General features: G+C 43.9%; 1 protein-coding gene across 3 annotated transcripts in view; it reads left to right on the top strand.

Moving 5' to 3' along the window:
- Positions 1-9,136, top strand: part of PTAFR (platelet-activating factor receptor) — a 23,584-nt gene extending 14,448 nt beyond the window's left edge. For 2 of the 3 annotated variants that reach the window (XM_012722023.1, XM_012722022.1), the window contains exon 2: positions 6,050-9,136. In XM_012722023.1, coding sequence (XP_012577477.1) covers positions 6,118-7,116 — 999 coding nt within the window. In that variant the 5' untranslated portion in view covers positions 6,050-6,117 and the 3' untranslated portion in view covers positions 7,117-9,136. The remainder of the gene's footprint in view (positions 1-6,049) is intronic. The other variant, XM_012722021.1, reaches the window with a different exon arrangement.
- Positions 9,137-14,362: the final 5,226 nt, after the last annotated feature.

Below are 14,362 nucleotides of genomic sequence, written 5' to 3'. Positions count from 1 at the left end.
TCGCCAACATTTGTTGTTGCTAGTTGTTTGAAGATGTGCCATTCTCACTGGGGTGAGGTGGTATCTCATTGTGTTTTTAATTTGTATCTCCCTAATTACAAGTAATGTTGAACATTTTTTCATATGCTTGCATTTCCTCTTTGGAGAAATGTCTTTTTAGCTCTTCTGTTTATTTTTGTTAAGTTTCATCATTTCTTTGTATATCTTTGTGATAAATCCTTTAATCGCTAGTTTTTGTGAGAAAATTTTTTCCCAACCAGTGGGATATCTATTTTTTGTAATGTCTCTTTTGCTGTACAGAAGCTCTTTAACTTGATGTAGTCCCATGTATTTATCCTTGCCTTCACTATCGTTACATTGGGTGTGGTATCTTCAAAGATGTTACTGAAGTGTAGTCGTGTAGTGTTTTGCCCATCTTTGCTTCCAGGTAGTTTATGGTTTCCATTCTTATGTTTAGATATTTAATCTACTTCGAGTTGATTTTTGTGTGTGGTGCAAGGTAGTGATCTAGTTTCATTTTTTTGCATGTAACTTCCCAGTTTTCCCAGCACCATTTGTTGAACAAACTTTCTTTGTTCCATTGTATCTTCTTTCAGGAGGATTATTTTAATGGCTCTCCCATATAATTAGTGATAACGCTTCTCTGATAATATATCAAAGTTCAGAAATGGCCATTGCAGTGATAACCTGAATCTTATCAATGCACTTTTGTAACTGTTACACTACAATGATTTACTATATCAAAGTTCACAAATGATCGTTGCAGTGAAAAAAATTATTAAGGCATTTAAGAACTGGGGTGTAGGCCAAAGGTGTATGGGGAGTGAGAAATTCACCAGAGACAGAGTCAGGAGCAGAATAGCAGTTCTACTTAGCTACACTGCTGAGGGGAGCAGCAGGTGAGACAGGAGAGGTCTGCTGTGTCCTATGGGTCAGCTCCCTGGCCAGGGATCAAACTGGTGGTGCAGTGGTTATTGATAGCTTGATAGCACTGTGTCTTTAACCCCTGAGCTACTAGGGAGGCCCCCCAAATTAGAATTTTTCTCTTGAAAGTTCAGATTTATCGTTGTCAACAAATACCATCATTTGTTTCTCTTGAAGGGACATTCATACTTGAGAAAATATCTGCCAGATATTCCTATATGAAAAGCCATAGTCAATTATTTTTTCAGTTGATAATGGTGATCTGCCCCGAAGGTTCAGCAGCATTATGCTGTTCCTGAAAACAACCACTGTACTTCAGTTTGCAGAAGTGTTTCATGTGTATTTTTCATTTTGACACACAGAATATTTTTAAAAATGTTACTCAAGACTTAATAATGTCTTTGCTTTATCAAGGAACTTACAAGTGAAACTGGCTTCTTTTCTAAGAATGGCATTTCTTTTGAAATGGATATATATATATTTTTATTAAAACATGGGTCCTCCCTGGTGGCACAGTGAGTTAAAGCACAGTACTAAGAAGCTAAAGCCACTTCAGCATGAGTTCCATCCCTGTCCCAGAGGTGACCCACATGGTATGGCAGACTCTCCTCGCCTGCCCTCTGCTCCCCTCAGCAGTGTACTTCGTCAGTCAGCCTGTTCTGCTCCCCTCTCTGTCTCTGGTGAATCCTCTCACTGCCCCTGCACCTCTGGCCTGTACCCCAGTTCTGTGTGCATAAATAAATAAATCTTTAAACACTGGGCATGCATGGCTGTGAGAACAGAGGCTCCTCCCACAGTTCCATGCCTCTGCCTTGACCTTCACTAAGAAGCCAGCGATTCACTCATAATTGTGCTTCTTTAGTGCAAATCACAATGGAAAAAGCAAAAAAAAAAAAAAAGCCATTGGGTTAATATGGAAATAGTTTTGACCTCATGGAGTCCCTGAGAGGCTTCAGGGTTATTTTTTCTGCCTCCCTCATTTTCATGGACCAACCCTTTGAGTATCTAGATCGTTGGGACCAGATACCAAGGTTACTTTTAGAAGTGGAAAAGGTGGCAGCTGAGTGGAAACTAGCAATTCCTGCTAGGGAAGCAGCATAAAATTATGTAATTCAAATAACTATGTATTTCTCAATGTTAATTAAAGGTGAGGTTTTTTTCTTGAATAATTAAATACATTTGTCTAACATAGATAAACCACTGTATTTAGTGGACATAAGCACAATGTTCCACTTAGGACCAGTTTTTTGTTTTTTTTTTTTAAACTTGCCCGTTTGTATCTTTAGACTTCTTCATCTATTTCTACTGTTCAAGAGCTCCTGAAGAGGTAGGTGTGATCAACAAGAGTTAACATCCATTCCTTCATATATTTTATTATTTTCTAAAGATTTATTTATTTGTGCATACAGAACTGGAGTGTAGGCCAGAGGTTCAGGGGCAGTGAGAGGATTCACCAGAGGCAGAGTGGGGTGCCCAACAGGCAGGTTGATGAAGTACACTGCAGAGGGGAGCAGTTGGTGTTCAGGAGAGGTCTGCCAGACATGTGGGTCACCTCTCTGGCCAGGGATTGAACTCGTGCCAAGTGGCTACGGCTGGGTTGTAGTGGGGCATGTTAATCCGTTGTGCCAGTAGGGAGGGCCTCCATTCCTTCATTTATTGTTTCATGATGCTGGGAATAGTGTTGAACAGACTGTCACTGTCAAGTGGGAGAGTGTTAGACAATCTCACAAATACCAGTATGATTCCAATTGCACTAAGATTGATGAAGGAGAGCAGGAAGCTCTGAGACTAAACCTGGCCTGGCCCAGGGGCTAATGAAGGCTTTTTTGAAGAAGTGAAATTCAGCTAAAATCTGCAGCACAATTTGGAGATGGCCAGTTGGAAGCAGAGTGTGGGTAGGGACCAGGCATGGGTTATGGGACAGGCAGACAGGAAAGGTCTGAGTAGGTTGAAGATCCACTTGGGAATTCCATCTTGGCTGTAGGTGGCGGGAAGGTGGCATGGGAAGCAGGTGGGGTGGCAGCCAGAGGTGGAGGCAAGGGCCATCACTGACCTTTTTTCAGTTCCTAAAACCTACCAAACACTTCCCTGCCTGAGTCCCAGACCCGTGCAGATCCCTCTGCCTGGAACACTTCCTCTGTTCCTCTTTGGGCCTCAACTGCAATGTCACTCCTTTATAAGCAGATCTCCATCTCTTTCTTATACCAGCCCTCTATTTTCTTCATACGGCAGCTCTACTTTCATCTATCTTTACCGCAATACTGTAAGTTTCTGTCAGTTGTGCTCACTTTATGTCTCTCATGCTTAACTGTCTTTTTTTTTTTAAGATTTATTTATTTATGCATATACTAGGGTAGAGGCCAGAGTGGGGTGTGGGTATAAGTGTGAGAGGGTTCACCAGAGACAGAGTGGGAAGCAGAGCAGACAGATCCACTGAAATACACTGCTGAGGGGAGCAGAGAGTGAGACAGGAGAGGTTGCTCTGTGGCCGTGATTGTCCTCAGGCTATAGCCATGATAGTTCTGAGCCCTAATCTCTAGGCCACCAGGGAGTGAACCTTAACTTCTGTGCAGTCAGTGCTCAGGAATATTTGTTGGCTGAATTGGTGAATGAGCAAGTGGACAGAGCTGGAGCTGAGATCCGGGTTCAGTTCCTTAAGAGCTGTGTGACTTTGGACAGCTTATAAATCTACCCTGTGCTCATTTCCTGTTTTATAAAATGAAGATCATACTTTCTATCTCAGAGTGCTTTTGTGACACTCAAGTGCATGGACAGCACCTAGTAGAGGTCTGGCTCCAGAGAGGTGCTCCTGTTAGTTATTTTTATTGTGTCTTATTCCCAGTTTTGTGCTTTTTTCAGTGCATTATAATAGATGATGAGTAGACAATATTTTACCCTGGATGCTGAAATGAACATCATTACTAATTTAAGACAATATTTTTTATCCAAGTTATTGTGCTTTTTTCAGTGCATTATAATAGATGATGAGCCTCAAGCCTCACTCAGTCCCCTCTGAACCCCTTGTCATAGCAACACAAACAATATAGGACCTCTGGGCTCATGTGATGGCAGCATAGTGGGAGGAACAAGAGGGAGGGAGGAAGCAGCTGGTTCCACGCGTGGATGGCACGAGGGACTGCCGAGAACAGACCAGACTGGGTAGTGCTAGTAGGCCAGTTTTAATCTTCTTCAATATATTTCCCTATAAAATTTGGCTGTGAAATAATTTTAGGACTTTGAAAAAAGCTGCAGAATAGTAAAAAGAGTTGAAGTGTGCTCTTCACCCAACCTTCCCTAATGTGAACGATTTACACTGTAATGCAATGATCAAAACCAGGAATGAACACTGAAATGAGGTCAACGAAATTTCATTTGCAGTCACCCGCTCTCCCACTAATGGTTTCTGTTCCAGGATACAACCCAGGATCCCACAGTGCGTTTGGCTGGTGTATGTCTCCTTAGTCTCCTCTAGTCTAAGACTGTCTCCTTGTCTTTCATGACTTGCTATTGGTACCAATCAGTCATTTTGTAGAATATCTAACAACTTGGGTTTGTCTGATGTTTTCTCATGACTAATTGAGACTGTACATTTTGGGCAAAAACACCATGGAAGTGATGTTGCGTCTTCGGCACATTCTACAGAGGGAGAGAAGCTGTTGTTAAGTCTTATGAATGATGATGTTAATCACATGGTTAAAATATCGTCATATTAATGATGATGTTCATCTCAATAACTTGGATAAAAAATATTGTCTTAAATTAGTAATGATGTTCATTTCAGCATCCAGGGTAAAATATTGTCTACTGGATTTCTCTACGATATACTTTTCTTTTTGAATTACGTTAAACAAAAAAATTACATGTAACATTTTTAAAAAGAATTATTTATTTTATTCATACAGAACTAGGGTACAAACAAGAGGTATAGGGGTGGTGAGAGGATTCACCAGAGACAGAGTGGGGAGCAGAACAGGCAGATTGATGAAATACACAGTTGAGGGGAGCAACGGGCCGATTAGGAGAGGTCTGCCGCCATGTGGATCACCTCCAGGTCCAGGGATCGAACTTGCACTGAAGTGGCTATGGTTAGCTTATAGTGCTGTGTCCTAATCCGTTGCCTTACTAGGGAGGGCCCCACATGTAAATTTTTTTTTTTTATATTTCAAAGCTAATAACATTTAGATATGACAGTTAAACAGATGTTCCCAAAGAGCCTCGATAAATTATCATAGACTCACCAGATAGGCAAGACAACATGTATGTGCCTTTCTGTCATCTGACAGCAAGATCCAAGACTGGTTGTCTTCAGGCATTTTAGACTTAGTGCAGATCAATGCCATACAAACATTGCATGTATTTTATTTGTGGATACTCAGTATAATTTCCCTTAATAACTTCATTCTCATTATCTGTGTTCCCACATGTAACATTTTTAATTTTAAAGTAATAATAAAAAAACTTCAGCAAAACAAAATTTGTATAAAATAAACTTCCCACAAAATCCGCCTCACTTGTCCAGAGGTTACTTACCGTTCTTAGAGATGTATCCTTCTAGATCAAATTCTATTCACATACCCATAGATAATGGGACAAGTCAACTCTTCATTTTGTTTTACTGAATATTATTGGTGCTAACTTCCCAAGTCAGTACAGTCAACTATAACTCATTCTTTCTAATGACAGGTTAATATATTTTTCTCTAGGTTACTTTACTATACTTCTCTGTATTTTCTATATTTTTAACATTTCTATTATTTTTTCATTTAATTTCAAGTTTCTTCAACTTTATTTCTTTCTTAAATAGGAAGATATTGAAATTTTGCCAGAAAATTAAAAAATTTAAAATCCTCATGTCTTACCACCAGAAAAGAAAAATGATCTAACATTTTAAGTCAAATATAAGCCAGAGAATAAGAAGACATCTTATTTTAATAGAAGAAGAAAAAGAAATTGAATGCCGTTAATTTCATGGACTCTGAAGTATCATTCATTGTAGAAATACATCACTGTTTTCTATAGAAAGGGAAAAAATGCCAATGAATTGGAACATGTCATTGATTTTAGAGTTTTTAAAATGTGCAAAATGGTAGTCTTCGAATTGATGAATTTGGCCCTTGCTTAACAGGTGTTCCCGTGTGGTCTTTCAGGCACCAGGAAGGCCATACGGTCGGCTGCTCCACCTGGTCCAGAGTGATGGAGTCAAGTGGCTTCTCGCGCGTGGACTCTGAGTTCAGGTACACCCTCTTCCCAATTGCTTACAGCATCATCTTTGTGCTGGGGGTCATCGCCAACAGTTACGTGCTGTGGGTCTTTACTCGCCTGTACCCTGTTAAGAAACTCAGTGAGATAAAGATCTTCATGTTGAACCTCACCTTGGCTGACCTGCTCTTCTTGGTCACACTGCCCTTGTGGATCATCTACTATCACAACCAGGGCAACTGGATCCTCCCCAAATTCCTGTGCAATCTGGCCGGCTGTTTCTTCTTCATTAACACCTACTGCTCTGTGGCCTTCCTGGCCGTCATCACTTACAACCGCTTCCAGGCAGTGACAAAGCCCATCAAGACTGCCCAGGCCACGACCCGCAAGCGTGGTATCACCTTGTCTGTGGTCATCTGGGTGGCCATTGTGGCCGCTGCATCCTACTTCTTCTTCCTGGACTCCACCAATACAGTACACAACAAGGACGGCACAGGCAACATCACTCGCTGTTTTGAGCATTACGATCAGGGAAGCATCCCAGTCCTCGTCGTCCACATCTTCCTTGTGTGCAGCTTCTTCATTGTCTTCCTCATCATCCTCTTCTGCAACCTGGTCATCATCCGCAGGCTGCTCAGACAGCCTGTGCATCTGCGGCACAAGGTCGCAGTCAAGCGCAGGGCGCTGTGGATGGTCTGCACGGTCTTGGCCGTGTTCATCATCTGCTTCGTGCCCCACCACATGGTGCAGCTGCCTTGGACCCTGGCCGAGCTCGGCTTCCAGAACATACACTTCCATCAGTTAATAAACGATGCACACCAGGTCACCCTCTGCCTCCTCAGCACCAACTGTGTCCTAGACCCCGTCATCTATTGCTTCCTCACCAAGAAATTCCGCAAGCACCTCACTGAAAAGTTCTATAGCATACGCGGCAGCCAGAAATGTTCCCGGGCCACCTCGGAGACAGGCACGGAAATGGTCATGCCACTCTGATGGAGGCTGCCTGTTCCTTCAAAAATTAGTCATGATGGCTGGGGCCAGACCAGAGGCTTCTTCTCTATGGACATCACAGACTGACCTGGGGATGGAAGGGGTGTTTACTGTGACCGGTATACCTTCTCCCTGGGCACTTGTGTTCCATCAGCAGTGGAGGGTACCTCACCACGGCAGGGATGATAACAGAGTCAGACTGCTTGGAAATCCAGGACTTGAAGAACCCCTTCAGCTGCCAGCAGCACAACGCATAATTACCTTGGCTGGTGTCCTCATCTTAAGCCTGCTAGTTCTGGGAGGAATGTCAGGACCACAAGGCCAGGGGCAGGCCTTGGAGTCACCCAGTCTGCCCCACAGGGCAGCAGCCCCAAATGAGTGTGGTCTTGAGCTTTGGGTAACAACTCCCAAGTGAGGAAGGCAGAGGACGGGGCTTTGAGAAAGGGACACTTTCCTGGCTGTGTGGTAGTTGGTATCTTTTGGGCAAACTCTTGAACGAGGATGGTACCACCTCCCTCCACCCATAGGCACATTTCTTGGGGACACTTCTGGGGCTAGTGGCAGGGTGGAACTTTCCCCCAACTTAATTAATCCAATCACCTGTTCTGAGTGGCACGTGAACAGAGTAGATAAAACATACATAGACCTGAAACTGAGATGTGGAGCTTATTTCCCGAGGCAGTCGTGTCTCTGCACAGGCCTCACATCCAGCTTGGGTCAGCTCTGGACGAGTGGGAACAACACAACCACCACCTCCACTTGTCTCCGCACTAGACCCTGAGGAAGTAATGGTCTCCGCAGTAAACCACCTCCTTCGGGGCAGCCACTCCCCATGACTGGGCGAATTTAAGCCATGCAGGACATCACCATGGGGCTTCCATGGCATGGCTGCTTAGGCTGAGACGCACCTGTGTGTGGAAGGAGCTGGAAGGTCCCCCGACCCTGGCCCTGCCTGGCACTCTGGGGGCTGCTTCTAACTTAACTTCCAGGAGTTGGGAGGAGCATGGAGTTACTTTGAATTCTGGGTGCAGAAGACAGGGGTCAGCTTCTCAAGGACCTCTAGATGTTGGCCAGTAATTTTCAGCAAATGTATTCAAGCAAGTCTCCTTGGAGCCTGAATCCAGCATCCACAGGCTGAACTTGGAAGTTGCAGACTGGGGGGCTTGGATGAGCCGCCCTTGGTCTATTCTAAGTAAGTCCAGCCAGTGTCCCCATAAAGTTCAGATCCTTATTTCCTGCCTACCGGGCAATTTTGATAAACACATCCCAACTGGCCAGCCACCTGGCTGGGTCTGGGATGACAGCTGTGCACTGGACTTGGATGATGGTCACCAGGTGGGCAGAGCAGTGTCCGTGAGCTTGGGTGTCAGACAGCCCCAGGTTTGCCATTTCCTGTCACGGGTCTGCGAGCTGGATTTCCTACCTCACAGGGTTGTTATGAACTGGGAATGCTGAGGCAGGTGCCTTGTGGTCATCGGCTCACCCCGGCTTCTCCCCTTTTTTTGTGAATTTGCTCATCTCTGTCCTCCTAGGCGGATGAGAGGTGAGCATCTGGCCCGTCATATTCTCTCAGGAATTGTCAAGCTCAGGAATGCTACCTTAAGCTCTGCAGGTTACATACCTGAAGACATAAAAGCTCTGGAGCTGTGAGTGTGTCAGGTGTGGGTCTGTCTGTCTTGGGGGTGGGGGTGGTGGTGGGGGAAGCTGGCCACCTGCTATGAACATGACAGGCCATGCATGGCTCTGCTCAGAATGGACATAGACACGGACACAGGAAAGTAGAGATGGGAGGGGCTGTTGACGCTCCTGCTCCAGACCAAGCCCTTCTGGAAGCTCAATGTCTGAGTTTCTTCTTTGGAATCCTGTGAGACTTCCTTAGTAGGCTGTGTTTTCTTACTTTGTTTAAGCTGATTTGAGTGGATATAGATGACAAGCAAAAGAATGCTGAATGAGATAAAGGTTTATATGCTAGAGCACCATGTTTCTTGGATTTCAGTGTACCTGCCTCACAGTTTTTGCAATATCTGCACACCGTCTGTATGTTTACTTAATAAAGTTTTCTTTAAATCGAGTCCCTTTTTAAAACTTAAATCTATTTTAAAGGATCCTTTAGAATTCAACTGCACTTAAACACTGAAAACACCTGCCACACCTAGGAGGCAAGCACAAACATAGATATTAAAATGTTTTGGGCATCTTGTCTCAAGATCCCAGGTGGCTAGGCACACTTCAAGAAACACAGCTGGGATGTGCATGAGGTGATACTGCATCCAGTAAGTGCTCAATAAAGAGTCAGTCTGTCAGTGCCAGAATGACCCCTTGCTTCTTCCTCAATGTTTCCCCAACACACAGGCCAGGGTCTCAATCCCCCCTGGCCCATGGAGGAGTGTCTTAGCATAAAACCCATACTTCAGGCCTGCTGCTCTCCCTGCCACTCAGATGCAGCTACCTTTACTTGGCCATGACCTCTGGTCGTGTCTGCTCGTAACCTCAGATGCACTTTCTCTCACACATGACACCTTCCACAGGCAGTTGTCCTGAATCCCTCCAGAGAGGGTAAATGCTTCTTCCTGGAAGCATTTTAGGACTAGCAGGATCTAACTTTTTAATTCCTTAATTACTATGGCATTTAAAGGAGCTCATTTCAGTATCTGTCTCCCCTGTCATGGAGGCAGGAAGTGAATCTTCTTTTAAAAAAAATATATTTATTTATGCATACAGAACTGTGGTACAGGCCATAGGTGTGGGGGGTGAGAGGATTCACCAGAGACAGAGTGAGGAGCAGAACAGGCAGATCTACTGAAATACACTGCTAAGGGGAGCAGTGGGTGGGTCAGGAAAGGTCTACCATATGGGTCAGCTCTCTGGCCTGGGATTAAACTCATGCTATGGTGGTGATAGTGCTAAGACTTAATGCTTAGGCTGCTAAGGAGGCCCTAGATTTGGCATTTCTGTGACACAAGTCATCTTTCCCTTCACATCTTACCAATAAGTCATCTTTCCATCCATCCGTCCATCCATCCATCCATCCGTCCGTCCATCCATCCATCCATCCATATCCAGGTAGCCAACACTCTAGAGTATCTATTTTGTTCTGGTAACTTAGCACAGCTTTTAGCTGTTATCTTACTGAAGCTTCACACCCTCCCCCAAAGCTGGATGATTCTATCCTCACAGCATGAGTAAAATAAATAAGGGCCCAAATTTGCTGAATAAGACAGTGGTTCCCTCTCAAGAACTTGCAACAGAAGGAAAAGGACCTACATTTTGTTGCCTCCCAGCTGTTTACTGGCCACTTTCACACATCTACTGTCAGAGTCCTCAAAACCACTCTACAGAGTGAATATTTTCATGCCCATTTTACAGGTGGGCAAGTTAGAGGGGGCAATGATTTGTAAAGGTCAAGGAGATAGCCAGTGTTAGAACAATATTCCAGCCCAGATCTGCCTTCCCTCCTATGGGAAAGTCTCTTCCCTTCTCTCCTCCCGCCATGTGACTGCACTCTTGCCCAAGACCCTCTGACTTTCTCTGCTTGGTGTGTGTTTGGTGAGGCGTCTCTTGAGAAAAGAAACAGCTGGTATTCCTCTATCTCGCTGACTGCAGTTTCCTTTCTTGGAGGGCTCTTTGCGCATGTGGGCAGAGGCTGATGTGGTCAGTTAGGGAGGAGGGCATGCCCAATGTGAGGTATAGTGATGCTGTGAAGGATGTCTGAAGCCAGAGTGGCATTCTTGTGAAGCTAGAAGATTATCTGGGGTTGTTCAAAGGTTATCTGGATCCTGACCTTTCGTACAGAGAGGGGAAGGGGTGCCCTGACCACTTAGGTGTGTCTGGTGCTGTGAGGGGCCTCCATATCACTATCTAGGAGTAGAATGTCTTCCTTCTGCCTGACTTGCTTTCTCCCCTGGAAGCTGTGTAATTTCTGCTCTCACCTCCTTCAAGGCTGTTTTCAAATGTTGCCGGTTGCTGTCTCTACAAGGCCTGCCTTGGTCACCTCACAGAAAGCAGAGTCAGAGAGAGAAGTGATTCCCCAAAGTCACCCAGTAACAGCAGGTCAGTCTGGCCACTCAGGCTTGTGCTTTCCATTCCTCCATGCTGATTTCCTCTGCAGACAGTCTTTGTGGTGTGGGCTGAGGAAGTCCTTGTCTTCCATGTTCCAGACAAGAAAACAAGTGTCAAGAGGTGAACTGGCAGAAGAACCAGTAGCAGAAGCTGCCATTGGTGGGATTATGCCTAAGTCAGAATCCTGCCTTCACAAGGAACCTAGTTATGCAAGTTTCTATTTCCCTAAATCCATATTTGGCACTGTTTATCTTTCAAATGCTGGATGTATGAAGTCAAATCTTGGTGTTAGTTTGACTTTCTCTTAAATTACCAATAGGTTTGTAAAAACATAGTTGCTTGTTATTTGAGTTTGAATTCAGATAATTCTGATTCCAAAGCCTGTGTGTGCAGTATTACAAAGAGGCCATTGAACAAAAAAGAAATAAAATAAAATGAACTGAAAAATAAAAAGATACTTTTTTAAAAGAGGCCATATTGTCAGGATTTAATTTCTGGCTTTATGTACTCTATGATTTGGGTAAGATTAACCTCTCTGGTCCTCTATTTCTTCATCCATCCAATGGGGATGATTTTACTGTTGATTTGTGGCCTTGAGGACTTAAAATTGTTTAGAATAGGTCAGAACAAGTACTAAGTAAATGTCTGATAGATTGTTGTTCTCTACACAGTCTCCCTTTTTAAATGTGTATATCTGTGTATATCATTTTAGCCCACAACCATAATACCCCTGTCTCTTTCCATGAAGTTCATATTGCGTAAGCCCAAATTTCCTTAAAAAAGTGAAACTAAGAAAGAGAAGAACAGAATGTGACTAATCTGAGCCCCCTTTTACTTAACTTCCTGGGTCGTCCTAAAGTATGTTCAAGAATGTTTTAGAATTGCCACAAGAGTTGGGGGTATTGTGGCCTTGGGATGATTTAGTTCTTTAAAAGGGAGGGCACTTATCAATAGGGTGAAAAGACAATCCACTGAAGACAAGTAACTACTTGTAACACATAATAAGGAATTGCTATATAGAATTTGTAAAGAAATCCTACAACAGCAATAAACCCAACAACTTAAAAATGGACAAATATTTGAATAGACATTTTTCCAAAGGGTCAATAAACTCATGAAAAGATTTTCAACATCACTAATCACTAGAGATATGCAACTGAAAACCTCAGTGAGATAAAGACAGAAAATCACAAGACTTGGCAATGGAATGAAGAATTGGAATCGTTATGCATCGCTGGTGGGAATGTAAAAGAGTGAAGCTGCAATGGAAACACTATGCAGTTCCTCAAAAACCTAAATATAGAATTACCACATGACCCAGTAATTGCATTTCAGGGGTATATGCCCCAAAGACTTAAAGGCAGAGACATGAGCAGACGTGTGTACACCAAGGTTCATAGCATCAATATTCACAGTAGTCAAAGCTAGAAGCAACCCATGTACCTCTTGAGGAATGAATGGATAAACAAAACATGGTATAGACACACAGTGGAATATTATTTTGCCTTGAAAAGGAAGGAAATTCTGACTCACACACACTTTTTTTTTTTTTTGGTGGAGGGGGGTGATACTATTTTACCTACCATAGACGGGCTGCTGGATTGCAAAGGCAACAAATATCTATTATCTGATTTGCCTCCTAACACTCTGGCAACTCTTGTATCTTTCACAGATTCACCTTCTTTCCTGACTTTAAATATTTTCTTAAAAATTGCCATTCTCCTTCTCATCCTTTAACCAGTACATATTCCATGTAGTCAGCCATATTACTTCTGTATCCCTCAAGAACTCTTCTGCTCCTGGAGTAGGTGCAATTCTCCCATTAAAACTCTCATTTATGGGCCCTCCCTGGTGGTGCAGCGGGTTAAAGCACAGCACTGAGAAGCTAAAGCCACTTCCGCATGAGTTCTATTCCCGCTTGTCCCGGAGGTGACCACATGGCGTGGCAGACCTCTCCTGGCCCGCCCACTGCTCCTCTCAGCAGTGTACTTCGTCAATCGGCCTGTTCTGCTCCCCACTCTGTCTCTGGTGAAGGCTCTCACCGCTCCTGAGCCTCTGGCCTGTACCCCAGTTCTCTATGCACAAATTAAAAAAAAAAAAACACTCATTTATGGAATATAAGAGGAAAAAGGCAAAAGAATAAAAGAAGCAGAAACAAGTCTCTAGACCCTATCAACAGAATGGTGATTACCAGAGTGGGAGAGGTGGAAGCAGGATAGAAGGAGCCAGTTGGTTGATGGTGGAAGTGACATTTGGTAGTGGGTGTGGTGTGGTGAGACAGATGCAGTTGCTGAAATAAGACAGTGTTCTGGCACCTAAACTAACTTTACTAACTGTAAATGTTACCTCAGTAAAAAGACATAGGAGGAGAAAAACCCAAAACAACACAATCTCAAAAACAAAACAAAACAAAAAAACAGACAACCAAACTCACTTCAGTGGATTGAATGCAAAGAATCTGAACCTTTCTTTACTTGTGAGGAATAGGGGGCAATCAGGGATTTTTTAAAAATTGAGGTCATGTTGTCTTAGTAAGCACAGTAAAAGTTATAGGAGTCCAAAGGAAAAAAAAAGTTATAGGAGTCCAGAGTCACAGATCTTCACATGGATGTTACCATAGGAAGCCCACCACCAAGCACCAACAACCTCCAACACAACCCACCCACATCCCCTTCAGTCCCCTTCCCCCACCAGGGCCCCTTGTCCGGAAAGCTAAGAGTCTCGGGTTCTGAGTGTGGTGATGAAGACCAAGTGAGATGAGTCAACTTGTTGGCTTGCTGCAAGGACTCAGCGTTGGCATGCTGCCATCCTTCCCACCTCATTGTCTTCAGACGTGACTGTCTTCACCCGCCTTTACCAGGTGGGAACGAGTGTGGGAGATGGGATTTTTGGGTGCAGTGATACTGCCCACAGCTTGGTTTGGCCCTTTTCCAAGCTGCATCTGATCTGTTCTGACAAGTGCACACACCTCAGCACCTCACTTTGCACTCAAAGAAGCGAATTACTGATTGGGAGTTGTTTTGCCCTGGGAAGACTCCATCGCTGGATCACTCTGGAACATCTCACTTCTGGGGAAGTGACTCAGGGTTCAGCAGCCTGGATGGGTGGGCAGAGAACTGAAACCAGTTTCCCTCATTTGTCTCTGTCACGGTCCTTCTGGGAACTACATCAAAGAGGAAAAGATGTGCTG

This window comes from Condylura cristata, unplaced genomic scaffold, assembly GCF_000260355.1.
Source record: "Condylura cristata isolate star-nosed mole 26May11 unplaced genomic scaffold, ConCri1.0 scaffold00008, whole genome shotgun sequence".
In the NCBI taxonomy this organism is placed as follows: Eukaryota; Metazoa; Chordata; class Mammalia; order Eulipotyphla; family Talpidae; genus Condylura; species Condylura cristata.
The sequence above is the reverse complement of the archived record's forward strand: the minus strand, read 5'-3'. Positions and strand labels throughout refer to the sequence as shown.